General features: G+C 46.0%; 1 protein-coding gene across 3 annotated transcripts in view; it reads right to left on the bottom strand.

Annotated features, from left to right (window-relative positions):
• ANKRD35 (ankyrin repeat domain 35) overlaps window positions 1-21,234 on the bottom strand; it is a 67,773-nt gene that overhangs the window by 11,967 nt on the left and 34,572 nt on the right. For all 3 annotated transcript variants that reach the window (XM_072114632.1, XM_072114631.1, XM_072114633.1), the window contains exons 2-3: window positions 2,326-2,456; window positions 470-558 (exon numbers count right to left, since the gene is read on the bottom strand). In XM_072114632.1, the coding sequence (XP_071970733.1) occupies window positions 470-558; window positions 2,326-2,456 (220 nt within the window). The remainder of the gene's footprint in view (window positions 1-469; window positions 559-2,325; window positions 2,457-21,234) is intronic.

The following is a 21,234-nucleotide window of genomic DNA, read 5'->3' as shown; positions in this document are numbered from 1 at the left end:
AGGAGGAGATGAGGGGACACTAATGACTGTGACACAGGGGGGGATGAGGGGACACTAATGACTGTGACACAGGGGGAGATGAGGGGACACTAATGACTGTGACACAGGAGGAGATGAGGGGACACTAATGACTGTGACACAGGGGGAGATGAGGGGACACTAATGACTGTGACACAGGGGGGGATGAGGGAACACTAATGACTGTGACACAGGGGGAGATGAGGGGACACTAATGACTGTGACAGAGGGGGAGATGAGGGGACACTAATGACTGTGACACAGGGGGGGATGAGGGGACACTAATGACTGTGACACAGGAGGAGATGAGGGGACACTAATGACTGTGACACAGGGGGAGATGAGGGGACACTAATGACTGTGACACAGGGGGGAGATGAGGGGACACTAATGACTGTGACACAGGAGGAGATGAGGGGACACCAATGACTGTGACACATGTGACCTTTACCATCGTCAGTTTTGGCGTTGATCTCTACTTTATGGGATAAGATGGCGCTGACGCAGTCTACCAGTCCCCTGGAGGCGGCGAGGTGGAACCTGCAGGAGAGGACGTCAGACATGACTAATAGACAGACGGCACGCGACTCCCAGAACACATCTCTGCTCTAGGTGTGTCTGTCCCAGAACAATGGCGGCAGACACACTGGGATGACTAATTATTATGTACTACAGGGCTTATTACACAACACCTGGACTATTATATCACTAGAATCAGTCATGTGTGATCCCTTTAAGTGAGAGTTGATCAGCTCCTCAGCTGCCTGTCACATCTCACTAGATCTTTCCATCCTGTGGTGACAGATTTTGCACATTAACCACAAACATGTAGGAAGAACAAAATGGCCGACTTTATTTATGACTGGAAACTGTGTCCATGGAGACGGGTGGCAGGAAGCCATGGCACGGCGGTAGTGCACAGATCTCTATCATATGGCGGTCATGTTTATAAGGACATGGGTGCCAACGGCTAACACCCAGCACCCCATCACATGGCAGATTGGGAAGAGAATACTGGAATCTGATTGGCTGCTTATTACTACCTCATAACACACAATATACATGTGAGGGAAATATCTCTATTGCAAAGCAATGTCCCATCATGTGTAACCATCGTATCCAGAGACCTGTGTATCTAATCCTGTGTGATACTGACTGCTGAGCTGTGTATCTAATCCTATCCTGTGTGATACTGTCTGCTGAGCTGTGTATCTAATCCTATCCTGTGTGATACAGTCTGCTGAGCTGTGTATCTAATCCTATCCTGTGTGATACTGTCTGCTGAGCTGTGTATCTAATCCTATCCTGTGTGATACTGACTGCCGTGCTGTGTATCTAATCCTATCCTGTGTGATACTGTCTGCTGAGCTGTGTATGTAATCCTCTCCTGTGTGATACTACTGAGCTGTGTATCTAATCCTATCCTGTGTGATACTGCTGAGCTGTGTATCTAATCCTATCCTGTGTGATACTGTCTGCTGAGCTGTGTATCTAATCCTATCCTGTGTGATACTGTCTGCGGAGCTGTGTATCTAATCCTATCCTGTGTGATACTGTCTGCTGAGCTGTGTATCTAATCCTATCCTGTGTGATACTGTCTGCTGAGCTGTGTACCTAATCATATTCTGTGTAATACTGACTGCTGAGCTGTGTATCTAATCCTATCCTGTGTGATACTGTCTGCTGAGCTGTGTATCTAATCCTATTCTGTGTGATACTGCCTGCTGAGCTGTGTATCTAATCCTATCATGTGTGATACTGTCTGCTGAGCTGTGTATCTAATCCTATCCTGTGTGATACTGACTGCTGAGCTGTGTATCTAAACCTATCCTGTGTGATACAATCCGCTGGGCGGTGTATCTAGTCCTCTCCTGTGTGATACAGTCCGCTGGGCGGTGTATCTAACCCTCTCCTGTGTGATACAGTCCGCTGGGCGGTGTATCTAGTCCTCTCCTGTGTGATACAGTCCGCTGGGCGGTGTATCTAGTCCTCTCCTGTGTGATACAGTCCGCTGGGCGGTATATCTAGTCCTATCCTGTGTGATACAGTCCGCTGGGCGGTGTATCTAACCCTCTCCTGTGTGATACAGTCCGCTGGGCGGTGTATCTAGTCGTCTCCTGCGTGATACAGTCGGCTGGGCGGTGTATCTAGTCCTCACCTGTGTGATACAGTCCGCTGGGCGGTGTATCTAACCCTCTCCTGTGTGATACAGTCCGCTGGGCGGTGTATCTAACCCTCTCCTGTGTGTGATACAGTCCGCTGGTCTGTGTATCTAACCCTCTCCTGTGTGATACAGCTGATACTCACGCTGACTGTCCCCCGGGGCCGGTCTTGGTGGCTCTGACCTGCTTCTTGCCCAGGAGGGAGGTGACCTTCTTGGTGTCTCCCTTTTCTACGGCTTCCAGGAACTTCTGGTCATGTCGGTTCCACTTGTCGACCTGTAGAGAGAGGGGCAGGTTATTACTGCTTGGTCCATTCACTGACAACAAGCGTTGTCTGCAGAGGTCGGGGTGCTGTGCTGTAGATACTGTAGGGGTTCTCTACCTGTGACCCTTCCCTGGGGCATATCCATTGACAAATACACAGGACTCTGACCCATGACCCCAGGACAGAGCGGATGACCTGTCACATGACCCAGGATCTAGCCTTGTGGAGTCCAGGAATAGGTACGGGATTGGGGTGACCTTCTTCTTAGGGCGGGAGCCCAGATACTATCATAAGTAATACAAAGAATTAATACCCCATTGTTCTCCTCCAGGATACAGCAACTTCCTCCTACCACAGCGAGAAATCCCAGAATAGAAGGATCATATTCCCAGGTAATAATAGATGCAGAGCACAACCTGTAACATCACAGCGCACAGTACTACTACTCCTGTAATATCACAGCGCACAGTACTACTACTCCTGTAACATCACAGCGCACAGTACTACTACTCCTGTAACATCACAGCGCACAGTACTACTACTCCTGTAACATCACAGCGCACAGTACTACTACTCCTGTAACATCACAGCGCACAGTACTACTACTCCTGTAACATCACAGCGCACAGTACTACTACTCCTGTAACATCACAGCGCACAGTACTACTACTCCTGTAACATCACAGCGCACAGTACTACTACTCCTGTAATATCTCAGCGCACAGTACTACTACTCCTGTAATATCACAGAGCACAGTACTACTACTCCTGTAACATCACAGAGCACAGTACTACTACTCCTGTAACATCACAGCGCACAGTACTACTACTCCTGTAACATCACAGCGCACAGTACTACTACTCCTGTAACATCACAGCGCACAGTACTACTACTCCTGTAACATCACAGCGCACAGTACTACTACTCCTGTAATATCACAGTGCGCACAGTACTACTACTCCTGTAATATCACAGCGCACAGTACTACTACTCCTGTAATATTACAGAGCACAGTACTACTACTCCTGTAATATCACAGCGCACAGTACTACTACTCCTGTAACATCACAGCACACAGTACTACTACTCCTGTAATATCACAGCGCACAGTACTACTACTCCTGTAATATCACAGTGCGCACAGTACTACTACACCTGTAATATCACAGCGCACATTACTACTACTCCTGTAATATCACAGCGCACAGTACTACTACTCCTGTAATATCACAGCGCACAGTACTACTACTCCTGTAACATCACAGCGCACAGTACTACTACTCCTGTAATATCACAGCGCACAGTACTACTACTCCTGTAACATCACAGCGCACAGTACTACTACTCCTGTAACATCACAGCGCACAGTACTACTACTCCTGTAATATCACAGTGCACAGTACTACTACTCCTGTAACATCACAGCACACAGTACTACTACTCCTGTAACATCACAGCGCACAGTACTACTACTCCTGTAATATCACAGCGCACAGTACTACTACTCCTGTAATATCACAGCGCACAGTACTACTACTCCTGTAATATCACAGCGCACAGTACTACTACTCCTGTAATATCACAGCGCACAGTACTACTACTCCTGTAATATCACAGCGCACAGTACTACTACTCCTGTAACATCACAGCACACAGTACTACTACTCCTGTAATATCACAGTGCGCACAGTACTACTACTCCTGTAATATCACAGCGCACAGTACTACTACTCCTGTAACATCACAGAGCACAGTACTACTACTCCTGTAACATCACAGCGCACAGTACTACTACTCCTGTAATATCACAGTGCACAGTACTACTACTCCTGTAATATCACAGAGCACAGTACTACCACTCCTGTAATATCACAGAGCACAGTACTACTACTCCTGTAATATCACAGCGCACAGTACTACTACTCCTGTAATATCACAGTGCGCACAGTACTACTACTCCTGTAATATCACAGAGCACAGTACTACTACTCCTGTAATATCACAGAGCACAGTACTACTACTCCTGTAATATCACAGCGCACAGTACTACTACTCCTGTAACATCACAGAGCACAATACTACTACTCCTGTAACATCACAGCGCACAGTACTACTACTCCTGTAATATCACAGTGCACAGTACTACTACTCCTGTAATATCACAGAGCACAGTACTACCACTCCTGTAATATCACAGAGCACAGTACTACTACTCCTGTAATATCACAGCGCACAGTACTACTACTCCTGTAATATCTCAGCGCACAGTACTACTACTCCTGTAATATCACAGAGCACAGTACTACTACTCCTGTAACATCACAGAGCACAGTACTACTACTCCTGTAACATCACAGCGCACAGTACTACTACTCCTGTAACATCACAGCGCACAGTACTACTACTCCTGTAACATCACAGCGCACAGTACTACTACTCCTGTAATATCACAGCGCACAATACTACTACTCCTGTAATATCACAGTGCGCACAGTACTACTACACCTGTAATATCACAGCGCACATTACTACTACTCCTGTAATATCACAGCGCACAGTACTACTACTCCTGTAATATCACAGCGCACAGTACTACTACTCCTGTAACATCACAGCGCACAGTACTACTACTCCTGTAATATCACAGCGCACAGTACTACTACTCCTGTAACATCACAGCGCACAGTACTACTACTCCTGTAACATCACAGCGCACAGTACTACTACTCCTGTAATATCACAGTGCACAGTACTACTACTCCTGTAACATCACAGCACACAGTACTACTACTCCTGTAATATCACAGCGCACAGTACTACTACTCCTGTAATATCACAGCGCACAGTACTACTACTCCTGTAATATCACAGCGCACAGTACTACTACTCCTGTAATATCACAGCGCACAGTACTACTACTCCTGTAATATCACAGCGCACAGTACTACTACTCCTGTAATATCACAGCGCACAGTACTACTACTCCTGTAACATCACAGCACACAGTACTACTACTCCTGTAATATCACAGTGCGCACAGTACTACTACTCCTGTAATATCACAGCGCACAGTACTACTACTCCTGTAACATCACAGAGCACAGTACTACTACTCCTGTAACATCACAGCGCACAGTACTACTACTCCTGTAATATCACAGTGCACAGTACTACTACTCCTGTAACATCACAGCGCACAGTACTACTACTCCTGTAATATCACAGTGCACAGTACTACTACTCCTGTAATATCACAGAGCACAGTACTACCACTCCTGTAATATCACAGAGCACAGTACTACTACTCCTGTAATATCACAGCGCACAGTACTACTACTCCTGTAATATCACAGTGCGCACAGTACTACTACTCCTGTAATATCACAGAGCACAGTACTACTACTCCTGTAATATCACAGAGCACAGTACTACTACTCCTGTAATATCACAGCGCACAGTACTACTACTCCTGTAACATCACAGAGCACAATACTACTACTCCTGTAACATCACAGCGCACAGTACTACTACTCCTGTAATATCACAGTGCACAGTACTACTACTCCTGTAATATCACAGAGCACAGTACTACCACTCCTGTAATATCACAGAGCACAGTACTACTACTCCTGTAATATCACAGCGCACAGTACTACTACTCCTGTAATATCACAGTGCGCACAGTACTACTACTCCTGTAATATCACAGAGCACAGTACTACTACTCCTGTAATATCACAGAGCACAGTACTACTACTCCTGTAATATCACAGTGTACAGTACTACTACTCCTGTAATATCACAGTGCACAGTACTACTACTCCTGTAATATCACAGAGCACAGTACTACTACTCCTGTAATATCACAGAGCACAGTACTACTACACCTGTAATATCACAGCGCACATTACTACTACTCCTGTAATATCACAGCGCACAGTACTACTACTCCTGTAATATCACAGCGCACAGTACTACTACTCCTGTAACATCACAGCGCACAGTACTACTACTCCTGTAATATCACAGCGCACAGTACTACTACTCCTGTAACATCACAGCGCACAGTACTACTACTCCTGTAACATCACAGCGCACAGTACTACTACTCCTGTAATATCACAGTGCACAGTACTACTACTCCTGTAACATCACAGCACACAGTACTACTACTCCTGTAATATCACAGCGCACAGTACTACTACTCCTGTAATATCACAGCGCACAGTACTACTACTCCTGTAATATCACAGCGCACAGTACTACTACTCCTGTAATATCACAGCGCACAGTACTACTACTCCTGTAATATCACAGCGCACAGTACTACTACTCCTGTAATATCACAGCGCACAGTACTACTACTCCTGTAACATCACAGCACACAGTACTACTACTCCTGTAATATCACAGTGCGCACAGTACTACTACTCCTGTAATATCACAGCGCACAGTACTACTACTCCTGTAACATCACAGAGCACAGTACTACTACTCCTGTAACATCACAGCGCACAGTACTACTACTCCTGTAATATCACAGTGCACAGTACTACTACTCCTGTAACATCACAGCGCACAGTACTACTACTCCTGTAATATCACAGTGCACAGTACTACTACTCCTGTAATATCACAGAGCACAGTACTACCACTCCTGTAATATCACAGAGCACAGTACTACTACTCCTGTAATATCACAGCGCACAGTACTACTACTCCTGTAATATCACAGTGCGCACAGTACTACTACTCCTGTAATATCACAGAGCACAGTACTACTACTCCTGTAATATCACAGAGCACAGTAATACTACTCCTGTAATATCACAGCGCACAGTACTACTACTCCTGTAACATCACAGAGCACAATACTACTACTCCTGTAACATCACAGCGCACAGTACTACTACTCCTGTAATATCACAGTGCACAGTACTACTACTCCTGTAATATCACAGAGCACAGTACTACCACTCCTGTAATATCACAGCACACAGTACTACTACTCCTGTAATATCACAGAGCACAGTACTACTACTCCTGTAATATCACAGAGCACAGTACTACCACTCCTGTAATATCACAGAGCACAGTACTACTACTCCTGTAATATCACAGCGCACAGTACTACTACTCCTGTAATATCACAGCGCACAGTACTACTACTCCTGTAATATCACAGTGCGCACAGTACTACTACTCCTGTAATATCACAGAGCACAGTACTACTACTCCTGTAATATCACAGAGCACAGTACTACTACTCCTGTAATATCACAGTGTACAGTACTACTACTCCTGTAATATCACAGTGCACAGTACTACTACTCCTGTAATATCACAGAGCACAGTACTACTACTCCTGTAATATCACAGAGCACAGTACTACTACTCCTGTAATATCACAGCGCACAGTACTACTACTCCTGTAATATCACAGCGCACAGTACTACTACTCCTGTAACATCACAGCGCACAGTACTACTACTCCTGTAATATCACAGAGCACAGTACTACTACTCCTGTAATATCACAGCGCACAGTACTACTACTCCTGTAACATCACAGCGCACAGTACTACTACACCTGTAATATCACAGCGCACAGTACTACTACTCCTGTAATATCACAGAGCACAGTACTACTACTCCTGTAATATCACAGCGCACAGTACTACTACTCCTGTAATATCACAGTGCGCACAGTACTACTACTCCTGTAATATCACAGAGCACAGTACTACTACTCCTGTAATATCACAGAGCACAGTACTACTACTCCTGTAATATCACAGCGCACAGTACTACTACTCCTGTAACATCACAGAGCACAATACTACTACTCCTGTAACATCACAGCGCACAGTACTACTACTCCTGTAATATCACAGTGCACAGTACTACTACTCCTGTAATATCACAGAGCACAGTACTACCACTCCTGTAATATCACAGCACACAGTACTACTACTCCTGTAATATCACAGAGCACAGTACTACTACTCCTGTAATATCACAGAGCACAGTACTACCACTCCTGTAATATCACAGAGCACAGTACTACTACTCCTGTAATATCACAGCGCACAGTACTACTACTCCTGTAATATCACAGTGCGCACAGTACTACTACTCCTGTAATATCACAGAGCACAGTACTACTACTCCTGTAATATCACAGAGCACAGTACTACTACTCCTGTAATATCACAGTGTACAGTACTACTACTCCTGTAATATCACAGTGCACAGTACTACTACTCCTGTAATATCACAGAGCACAGTACTACTACTCCTGTAATATCACAGAGCACAGTACTACTACTCCTGTAATATCACAGCGCACAGTACTACTACTCCTGTAATATCACAGTGCACAGTACTACTACTCCTGTAATATCACAGAGCACAGTACTACTACTCCTGTAATATCACAGCGCACAGTACTACTACTCCTGTAATATCACAGCGCACAGTACTACTACTCCTGTAACATCACAGCGCACAGTACTACTACTCCTGTAATATCACAGAGCACAGTACTACTACTCCTGTAATATCACAGCGCACAGTACTACTACTCCTGTAACATCACAGCGCACAGTACTACTACACCTGTAATATCACAGCGCACAGTACTACTACTCCTGTAATATCACAGAGCACAGTACTACTACTCCTGTAATATCACAGCGCACAGTACTACTACTCCTGTAATATCACAGCGCACAGTACTACTACTCCTGTAATATCACAGCGCACAGTACTACTACTCCTGTAATATCACAGCGCACAGTACTACTACTCCTGTAACATCACAGCACACAGTACTACTACTCCTGTAACATCACAGTGCGCACAGTACTACTACTCCTGTAATATCACAGCGCACAGTACTACTACTCCTGTAACATCACAGAGCACAGTACTACTACTCCTGTAACATCACAGCGCACAGTACTACTACTCCTGTAATATCACAGTGCACAGTACTACTACTCCTGTAACATCACAGCGCACAGTACTACTACTCCTGTAATATCACAGTGCACAGTACTACTACTCCTGTAATATCACAGAGCACAGTACTACCACTCCTGTAATATCACAGAGCACAGTACTACTACTCCTGTAATATCACAGCGCACAGTACTACTACTCCTGTAATATCACAGTGCGCACAGTACTACTACTCCTGTAATATCACAGAGCACAGTACTACTACTCCTGTAATATCACAGAGCACAGTACTACTACTCCTGTAATATCACAGCGCACAGTACTACTACTCCTGTAACATCACAGAGCACAATACTACTACTCCTGTAACATCACAGCGCACAGTACTACTACTCCTGTAATATCACAGTGCACAGTACTACTACTCCTGTAATATCACAGAGCACAGTATTACCACTCCTGTAATATCACAGAGCACAGTACTACTACTCCTGTAATATCACAGCGCACAGTACTACTACTCCTGTAATATCACAGTGCGCACAGTACTACTACTCCTGTAATATCACAGAGCACAGTACTACTACTCCTGTAATATCACAGAGCACAGTACTACTACTCCTGTAATATCACAGTGTACAGTACTACTACTCCTGTAATATCACAGTGCACAGTACTACTACTCCTGTAATATCACAGAGCACAGTACTACTACTCCTGTAATATCACAGAGCACAGTACTACTACTCCTGTAATATCACAGCGCACAGTACTACTACTCCTGTAATATCACAGTGCACAGTACTACTACTCCTGTAACATCACAGCGCACAGTACTACTACTCCTGTAATATCACAGCGCACAGTACTACTACTCCTGTAATATCACAGCGCACAGTACTACTACTCCTGTAATATCACAGAGCACAGTACTACTACTCCTGTAATATCACAGAGCACAGTACTACTACTCCTGTAATATCACAGTGCACAGTACTACTACTCCTGTAATATCACAGAGCACAGTACTACTACTCCTGTAATATCACAGCGCACAGTACTACTACTCCTGTAATATCACAGCGCACAGTACTACTACTCCTGTAACATCACAGCGCACAGTACTACTACTCCTGTAATATCACAGAGCACAGTACTACTACTCCTGTAATATCACAGCGCACAGTACTACTACTCCTGTAACATCACAGCGCACAGTACTACTACACCTGTAATATCACAGCGCACAGTACTACTACTCCTGTAATATCACAGAGCACAGTATTACTACTCCTGTAACATCACAGCGCACAGTACTACTACTCCTGTAATATCACAGAGCACAGTACTACTACTCCTGTAATATCACAGCGCACAGTACTACTACTCCTGTAACATCACAGCGCACAGTACTACTACTCCTGTAATATCACAGCGCACAGTACTACTACTCCTGTAATATCACAGAGCACAGTACTACTACTCCTGTAATATCACAGAGCACAGTACTACTACTCCTGTAATATCACAGCGCACAGTACTACTACTCCTGTAACATCACAGCGCACAGTACTACTACTCCTGTAATATCACAGCGCACAGTACTACTACTCCTGTAATATCACAGAGCACAGTACTACTACTCCTGTAGTATCACAGAGCACAGTACTACTACTCCTGTAACATCACAGAGCACAGTACTACTACTCCTGTAATATCACAGCGCACAGTACTACTACTCCTGTAATATCACAGCGCACAGTACTACTACTCCTGTAATATCACAGCGCACAGTACTACTACTCCTGTAACACCACAGCGCACAGTACTACTACTCCTGTAATATCACAGCGCACAGTACTACTACTCCTGTAATATCACAGCGCACAGTACTACTACTCCTGTAATATCACAGCGCACAGTACTACTACTCCTGTAATATCACAGCGCACAGTACTACTATTCCTGTAACATCACAGCACACAGTACTACTACTCCTGTAATATCACAGCGCACAGTACTACTACTCCTGTAATATCACAGAGCACAGTACTACTATTCCTGTAACATCACAGAGCACAGTACTACTACTCCTGTAATATCACAGAGCACAGTACTACTACTCCTGTAACATCACAGCGCACAGTACTACTACTCCTGTAACATCACAGCGCACAGTACTACTACTCCTGTAACATCACAGCGCACAGTACTACTACTCCTGTAATATCACAGCGCACAGTACTACTACTCCTGTAACATCACAGCGCACAGTACTACTACTCCTGTAACATCACAGCGCACAGTACTACTACTCCTGTAACATCACAGCGCACAGTACTACTACTCCTGTAACATCACAGCGCACAGTACTACTACTCCTGTAACATCACAGCGCACAGTACTACTACTCCTGTAATATCATAGAGCACAGTACTACTACTCCTGTAATATCACAGAGCACAGTACTACTACTCCTGTAATATCACAGAGCACAGTACTACTACTCCTGTAATATCACAGAGCACAGTACTACTACTCCTGTAATATCACAGAGCACAGTACTACTACTCCTGTAATATCACAGCGCACAGTACTACTACTCCTGTAATATCACAGCGCACAGTACTACTACTCCTGTAATATCACAGCGCACAGTACTACTACTCCTGTAACATCACAGAGCACAGTACTACTACTCCTGTAACATCACAGCGCACAGTACTACTACTCCTGTAACATCACAGCGCACAGTACTACTACTCCTGTAACATCACAGAGCACAGTACTACTACTCCTGTAATATCACAGCGCACAGTACTACTACTCCTGTAATATCACAGAGCACAGTACTACTACTCCTGTAATATCACAGAGCACAGTACTACTACTCCTGTAATATCACAGCGCACAGTACTACTACTCCTGTAACATCACAGCGCACAGTACTACTACTCCTGTAATATCACAGTGCACAGTACTACTACTCCTGTAACATCACAGCACACAGTACTACTACTCCTGTAATATCACAGCGCACAGTACTACTACTCCTGTAATATCACAGAGCACAGTACTACTACTCCTGTAACATCACAGCGCACAGTACTACTACTCCTGTAATATCACAGTGCACAGTACTACTACTCCTGTAATATCACAGCGCACAGTACTACTACTCCTGTAATATCACAGCGCACAGTACTACTACTCCTGTAATATCACAGCGCACAGTACTACTACTCCTGTAATATCACAGAGCACAGTACTACTACTCCTGTAATATCACAGAGCACAGTACTACTACTCCTGTAATATCACAGTGCACAGTACTACTACTCCTGTAATATCACAGCGCACAGTACTACTACTCCTGTAATATCACAGCGCACAGTACTACTACTCCTGTAATATCACAGTGCACAGTACTACTACTCCTGTAATATCACAGCGCACAGTACTACTACTCCTGTAATATCACAGCGCACAGTACTACTACTCCTGTAACATCACAGTGCACAGTACTACTACTCCTGTAATATCACAGAGCACAGTACTACTACTCCTGTAACATCACAGTGCACAGTACTACTACTCCTGTAATATCACAGAGCACAGTACTACTACTCCTGTAACATCACAGTGCACAGTACTACTACTCCTGTAACACTACAGGATATGATGACATCACTAGAGAGGGAGATGACATCACACTTAGGCTGCAGTTCTCTCTGCTCCAGATACTGGTGACCCTGACACGGAGCGGACACGTTACATGTTACACCCCTGACGTCTCCTCCTCTGCCCCGGGCCCCACACAGCACCCGGCCCGTCCTGTTCTCACATCTGTAACTCCAGAGCCAAGACCTGGACCCATCATTATCATTCCACAGTCCTCCATGTATCTAAGCCTGAAGAGTGCCCTACTGTCTGCTGAGCTGCGTATCTAATCCTATCCTGTGTGATACTGTCTGCTGAGCTGCGTATCTAATCCTATCAATGTGATTCTGTCTGCTGAGCTGTGTATCTAATCCTTTCCTGTGTGATACTGTCTGCTGAGCTGTGTATCTAATCCTTTCCTGTGTGATACTGTCTGCTGAGCTGCGTATCTAATCCTATCAATGTGATACTGACTGCTGAGCTGTGTATCTAATCCTATCCTGTGTGATACTGACTGCTGAGCTGTGTATCTAATCCTCTCCTGTGTGATACTGACTGCTGAGCTGTGTATCTAATCCTCTCCTTTGTGATACTGTCTGCTGAGCTGCGTATCTAATCCTATCAATGTGATACTGACTGCTGAGCTGCGTATCTAATCCTATCAATGTGATACTGACTGCTGAGCTGTGTATCTAATCCTATCCTGTGTGATACTGACTGCTGAGCTGTGTATCTAATCCTATCAATGTGATACTGACTGCTGAGCTGTGTATCTAATCCTATCCTGTGTGATACTGACTGCTGAGCTGTGTATCTAATCCTATCCTGTGTGATACTGACTGCTGAGCTGTGTATCTAATCCTATCAATGTGATACTGACTGCTGAGCTGTGTATCTAATCCTCTCCTGTGTGATACTGTCTGCTGAGCTGTGTATCTAATACCATTCTGTGTGATACTGCTGAGCTGTGTATCTAATCCTCTCCTGTGTGATACTGTCTGCAGAGCTGTGTATCTAATCCTATCCTGTGTGATACTGCTGAGCTGTGTATCTAATCCTATCCTGTGTGATACTGTCTGCTGAGCTGTGTATCTAATCCTATCCTGTGTGATACTGTCTGCTGAGCTGTGTATCTAATCCTATCCTGCGTGATACTGTCTGCTGAGCGGTGTATCTAATCCTATCATGTGTGATACTGTCTTCTGAGCTGTGTATCTAATCCTATCCTGTGTGATACTGTCTGCTGAGCTGTGTATCTAATCCTATCCTGTGTGATACTGACTGCTGAGCTGTGTATCTAATCCTATTCTGTGTGATACAGCCTGCTGAGCCGTGTATCTAATTCTATCCCGTGTGATACAGCCTGCTGAGCCGTGTATCTAATCCCATCCTGCGATACACCTTGGGGGACCACGTTCTGTTGTGTATTTAGCAGTTGTGACAATATTTACCAGTCATTGATTGGTCCAGAGACGGTCAGGTACAGGGTCAGAGGTCGGCTCTGTCAATGCTTGTTCAGCAAATTGTTTACAGAAGGTTCTGATTGGTCGCTACGGGTAACATCACACGTCTTCAGTATAAACCCATCACTGCCTCGCCTCTAGGACCTTCCCCTTTAATACTCGCACCAAGAGCCCAATGCAGCCAAGAGGAAAAACATTTCATAACCTCACAAGTGGAAGCACTTACAGGAGCACATAATGCGATATTCCTGGGGTGGGATCAGCTCTGTCCCAGCTAGGCTGCTTCTGCCTTACGTACAATGTGACCCATTTAATAATGGGCTCCAGGTCGTGTGATCACCAGACTACAGGGGGCTCTCCTCCGCTGTCTGTGTACTACACACTCGCTCTGATCTCAGTCTCTCTCTTTCCAATCCTAGATCCACCTACCTCGGTCCTCTGGGTGACCCTCATGTATAGGGCTCTGCTGGAGATATCATTTCAGCCCTGTCCATACTATCTGTATGCAGAACCTTCAGTGTATCCTATGAGATACAATTCACACTGATCTCCCTGCCTCCTGCTTGTAAGAGCTGACAGGGAGATAACCTCTAACAAGCAGGAGGTACAGGAGACACCCTGATGCTTGGTCACATGGTATACACTTACACTGCTGTGAGCAGCTCCTTCAGTGTATCCTATGAGATGTAGCATTGCACTTCTACCTGCCTCCTGCTTGTAAGAGCTGACAGGGAGATATTCTCTAACAAGCAGGAGGTACAGGAGACACACTGATGCTTGGTCACATGGTATACACTTACACTGCTGTGAGCAGCTCCTTCAGTGTATCCTATGAGATGTAACATTGCACTTCTACCTGCCTCCTGCTTGTAAGAGCTGACAGGGAGATATTCTCTAACAAGCAGGAGGTACAGGAGACACACTGATGCTTGGTCACATGGTATACACTTACACTGCTGTGAGCAACGCCTTCAGTGTATCCTATGAGATGCAGCTTTACACTTCTACCTGCCTCCTGCTTGTAAGAGCTGGCAGGGGTAAAACTTTTTTTTACAAGCAGGAAGTAGGGGAAACAAGAAGAAGGATCAAATAGGATAAACTGTGACCTTTGTGTGCAGAATCTTCTTTGTATCCTATGATATGTAGCTTCACACTACTACCTGCCTCCTGCTTGTAAGAGCTTATACAAAGAAACCCACCACACATAGAATTCAGAGAAAGTGACCCAAAACGGTGTTACTTAGTATACACTGAGGCCACTGTGTGCAGAATCTCTATGGATCCAAGAGATGCAGCGTCACACTTCTATGTGCCTCCTGCTTGTAAGAGCTGACAGGAAGAAACTACAAGCAGGAATGAGGGGAGACGAATCGAATAGGATGAATTGTGACCTGTGTAAACAGAATCTCCAGTGTGTCCTATGCAGGGCCGGCGCCAGCACTGGGCATACCTGGGCAAGTGCCGGGCCCGGGGCTGATGGAGGGGGCCCACAAAAGGCTGTAGGTATATAAGGAATACATGGGGTGAGAGGAGTTGTATATAATAAATGCAAAGAGAGTGAGGGGGGGGGGCTGTATATAAAATAACAATGAGGGGGCTGTTTGGGATGATAAACTAGGGAACAGGAGTTTTCAATTCTGAATTTTTAATTCCGCCACGTGAGTTTACTGTAAAGGGGCCCACTGAGGCTCTGTCACCCAGGGGCCTACTGAAACCTGGAGTTGACCCTGGTCCTATGAGATGTAGGTTCAGGCAGCTCTCTGCCTCCTGCAGCAGGTGACAGGAAAGAGGATGAAGCCGCATCATATAGGATTCACTGGGTCCGGTGTGTGCAGGAACTCCAGTGTATCCTGTGGGATGTAGCTTTATCAATGGTATATAATGGTATATAGCTTTACTCTGCTCTCCGCCTCCTGCTGGTAAGAGCCGACAGAAAGATACAATGTATCAGCATGACATAGGAGTCACTGAGCCGCCTGTGTGCAGGATCTCCAGTGTATCCCGTGGGATGTAGCTTTATCATTGGTATATAATGATATATAGCTTTACTCTGCTCTCCGCCTCCTGCTGGTAAGAGCCGACAGAAAGATACAATGTATCAGCATCACATAGGAGTCACTGAGCCGCCTGTCTGCAGGATCTCCGGTGTATCCCGTGGGATGCAGCTCTATCATTGGTATATAATGGTATATAGCTTTACTCTGCTCTCTGCCTCCTGCTGGTAAGAGCCGACAGAAAGATACACTGTATCAGCATCACATAGGAGTCACTGAGCCGCCTGTGTGCAGGATCTCCAGTGTATCCTGTGGGATGTAGCTTTATCATTGGTATATAATGGTATATAGCTTTACTCTGCTCTCCGCCTCCTGCTGGTAAGAGCCGACAGAAAGATACAATGTATCAGCATCACATAGGAGTCACTGAGCCGCCTGTCTGCAGGATCTCCGGTGTATCTTGTGGGATGTAGCTTTATCATTGGTATATAATGGTATATAGCTTTACTCTGCTCTCCGCCTCCTGCTGGTAAGAGCCGACAGAAAGATACAATGTATCAGCATCACATAGGAGTCACTGAGCCGCCTGTGTGCAGGATCTCCAGTGTATCCTGTGGGATGTAGCTTTATCATTGGTATATAATGGTATATAGCTTTACTCTGCTCTCCGCCTCCTGCTGGTAAGAGCCGACAGAAAGATACAATGTATCAGCATCACATAGGAGTCACTGAGCCGCCTGTGTGCAGGATCTCCGGTGTATCCCGTGGGATGTAACGTCACACCGCTCACTGCCTCCAACTTTTCAAGGGGAAACCCATCACAAGCAGGAGGCAGGGGAGAAAACGCTGACACCCCAGAGTAAAGGGATAGGAGTTTTGTGGCGAGACTCCTCCTTATTGTCTCAAGCCAGAGGCATGATGGGAAATGTAGTGGAAGCCAAAATTCTGCACAACTCTACAAATTCATGATGTAAAACAACTATACACAAGGCCTACACCAGGGCCTCTACTTTCTGCTTGTGTAATAGACAATGCTGCACTATATATAAATGCTAGGGCTTAAAGGGATTGACCCCCCCACCTGACATCCTCCAGATGACTTGTTACTTGTCTGTTACTTATAAATAAAGCTGTCCTACAAACGTTTGCAGCATTACACACGTAAAGCAGGACCTTCAGGAACATCAGGTCCATCATCAGGCGCTTGCTGATGGTTTCCCAGTCGTGATATCAGTTTTATTTTTATCTCCCATCCCCCTGACTCACCCCCTCATACAGAGAAGACGCGTCATCTTTTACAGAAGGAACCGAATGAACCTAAATACAGAACATTTCCAAAACTACTAGACCATAGAGATAACGGATCCGTCATCAGCTTCTTGCTGATGGTTTCCAGGTACCGAAACACAAAATAAAGTAACGTTACAAAGTTGTGGCTGACTTCAGTGTTAATATTAGATAAAGCGTGAAGATCTGGGGTCAATTACTGTCTGCTCCTAGACGGGGCCCCTTAAAGGGATGGTCCTATACACATGTACTGTGGTTGTCTGGGGAGGTATACAATGCACAGCGCCTCGAGGTGAAGAACACGTGAGATCCAGTGGTAATTACCGTTCGGAGCTTTTCAGACAACATATGACGGTTCTGGCATAAAATGGACTCGGAAAAATCGTTAATTCCATGAGATTAAAGCTTAGGATAGCGCCGGATGGAATGTGACGGAGAATCCGAGCCAAGCTTAGATTGGATTCAGATCATCAGGTTGGATCCAGATGTGGGAAACGAGCCCGGGGTGTCCGGGAACACAAACCACAATCCATCCAGAACATACGAGCACCCACCCCCCCCGACCGCAGGTCCACCTACTGTGTATACAGCCGATCCACCGCCAGGCCTGAGCAGACGATCACCGCTCTCAGCTTCAAAAAGTTATTAACCAAGACAAATTCTTCAGAAGGGTCAGTAACAATCAGTAGTAGAGATTACAGCTCCGACACGACCCAGATACAAGGCTGAAGCTCCTGCAAGTTCAGAGTGCTGCTGGTCCTTATACCAGGAAGACTGGGGGGCCCAAGCTCAAGATCCGACTTACCCTGTCATGTCCATGTGGCTGAGTTCTGTGACTCCCCTTTAAACCTACCACAGATCTGACTACACAAGATATCAGGCAGATGGTGCGGCATTTATTACCTACATCTTCCGGCCTCCTCTCACCTTTATGACTCCCCCAGTCACCATATATAATCTCACATTATCCAGTAAGGACGCCCCCTGACCCCATCTCTGCCCCCGTGTCACCTCTGAGAGCGCCCTATTCTTCCTCATGTACATCACCGTCACCTGCCTGAGGCTTTTGGCGCCAGAAATTGCTGAATGAAGCCTCTAATTACATCCAATTCATCGGAGTAACAGAGCGGGATGACACGGATGTTATAGGAGCAGCCATGAGAGGAAAGAAGGTGTTTACACAGGGAGGACAAAGCTGGAAAGTGATCACAGGGAGAGACCTGGTATCTACACTACATAATACCGCCCCTATACCTCCACTATATACAAGAATATAACTGCTATAATACTGCCCCCTATGTACAAGAATAAAACTGCTATAATACTGCCCCCTATGTACAAGAATATAACTGCTATAATACTGCCCCCTATGTACAAGAATATAACTACTATAATACTGCCCCTATGTACAGGAATATACATACTATAATACTGCCCCCTATGTACAAGAATATAACTACTATAATACTGCCCCCTATGTACAAGAATATAACTACTATAATACTGCCCCCTATGTACAGGAATATAACTACTATAATACTGCCCCCTATGTACAAGACTATAACTACTATAATACTGCCCCCTATGTACAGGAATATAACTACTATAATACTGCCCCCTATGTACAAGAATATAACTACTATAATACTGCCCCTATGTACAGGAATATAACTACTATAATACTGCCCCCTATGTACAGGAATATAACTACTATAATCCTGCCTCCTAGAGGTGAGGTTGTGCGTGGTTTGAGCTCCTGAGACCTCTGCATGTCTGGAGATAGCCCAGGGCGGGGCCACCCTGGGTGGGGAAGCTCCCCAAGCAAGGCCCAGGCTCCAAGGCCTAATCTGGCAAACAGCAACCAGCCAGCTAAAGAAAGGGATGTAAATCCTAAAGTCTTTATGGAAGGAAGCAGCAGTGGCAGCAGTGCAAGTTCCAGTAATGGAAGGACAGTCGGTGTGGAAGTAGGAACATGTAAGAACCTGGTGAAGCTAGGTATGACTGAAAGTAAAAGTAAGCTGTTGGAAAGTCCAAGAGCAAGAAACATGCAGAGTGTGCAGCAGCCTCCATCCCAGGCCTCAGGTGGACAATCCACTTCCACCCCGGGCAGGCAGAGGAGGACATCTCTGGAGAGGCAGACCATCCACCTCCACCCCGGGCAGGCAGAGGAGGACATCACTGGAGAGGCAGACCATCCAGGAGAACATGCAGCAGCGAGTTATGTTACCAGCGGAGCGCACAAGGTCTGGGGGCCTGCAAGCTGGAAAGGAGACCAAAGGCGGCCAGGAAGGAACATCTAGAGGTACCACTAATGTTGTGTCTGCAAAACATCCGGGGCTCAATCGCCCATTAGCAGTTTGTGACCCCAGTGCAGTTACAGCGACCGCAAAACACCAGAAGTCCCAGGACTCTGTGCCAAAATCTCAGGGGCCAGGAAAGAGCGGTGGTAGTGTGGCTACAGGATCCAGGCCTGCAAGCAAACAGCACCCTAGCAGCAAACTGCAGCCCCCATCACCTGAGCTCCAGCTGGCCAGACAGATCCCAGGACTGGTGAGGAAGATGGAGACACTCAAAATCCAGAAACTTCACCTGCAGAAACAGATAGACTGCACTTACAAACTGAGGGCAGCAAACCCAGGGAAGCAGGTCCTGCTAGACAAGAAGCTGGACTCACTGGCCAAACAACTGGCTGACGTTGTGCAGGAGATGGAGGCCACCATTGAGCAGATGGGACCAGTGGGAGAGACATACAGGAACCAACAAAGGTTTGAGAGAGACCAGGCCTCATCATCCAGGTGTGAGACCCCGCAGCCCCATGTGAGACCCATACTGCAACCAGCTACTCTGCCTTTTGAGGAGGGAGTCGTGTATAAGAAAAGACAGCAACAGCCAAGTCCTGCAACAGCTCCCAGTGATGCACCACACATCCCAGCAACCCATGGTGATGCACCACAAGTCCCAGCAACCACTGGTGATGCACCACACGTCCCAGCAACCGCTGGTGATGCACCACACGTCCCAGCAACCGCTGGTGATGCACCACACGTCCCAGCAACCGCTGGTGATGCACCACACGTCCCAGCAACCGCTGGTGAGGCACCACACGTCCCAGCAACCGCTGGTGATGCACCACACGTCCCAGCAACCGCTGGTGAGGCACCACAAGTCCCAGCAACCACTGGTGAGGTACCACAAGTCCCAGCAACCTCTGGAGAGGCACTGCAAGTTCCAGCTGTCCGTGGACTATTACCTGATAACAGCAGTGAAGTGGAGGAGGCACCACAAGTCCCAGGTGGCAGTGCACTTCAGGAGGACTCTGGACTCCCACCAGAAGGTAACTCTGTAGCACCTCAGGATGTATTTACACAGAACTGTGTGGTGAGGGGTGTATGTGAGCAGGACATTCAGGACTGTGATCTGCA

Source organism: Engystomops pustulosus, chromosome 7, assembly GCF_040894005.1.
Source record: "Engystomops pustulosus chromosome 7, aEngPut4.maternal, whole genome shotgun sequence".
NCBI lineage: Eukaryota > Metazoa > Chordata > Amphibia > Anura > Leptodactylidae > Engystomops > Engystomops pustulosus.
This window is presented reverse-complemented; position numbering and strand designations above follow the sequence as displayed.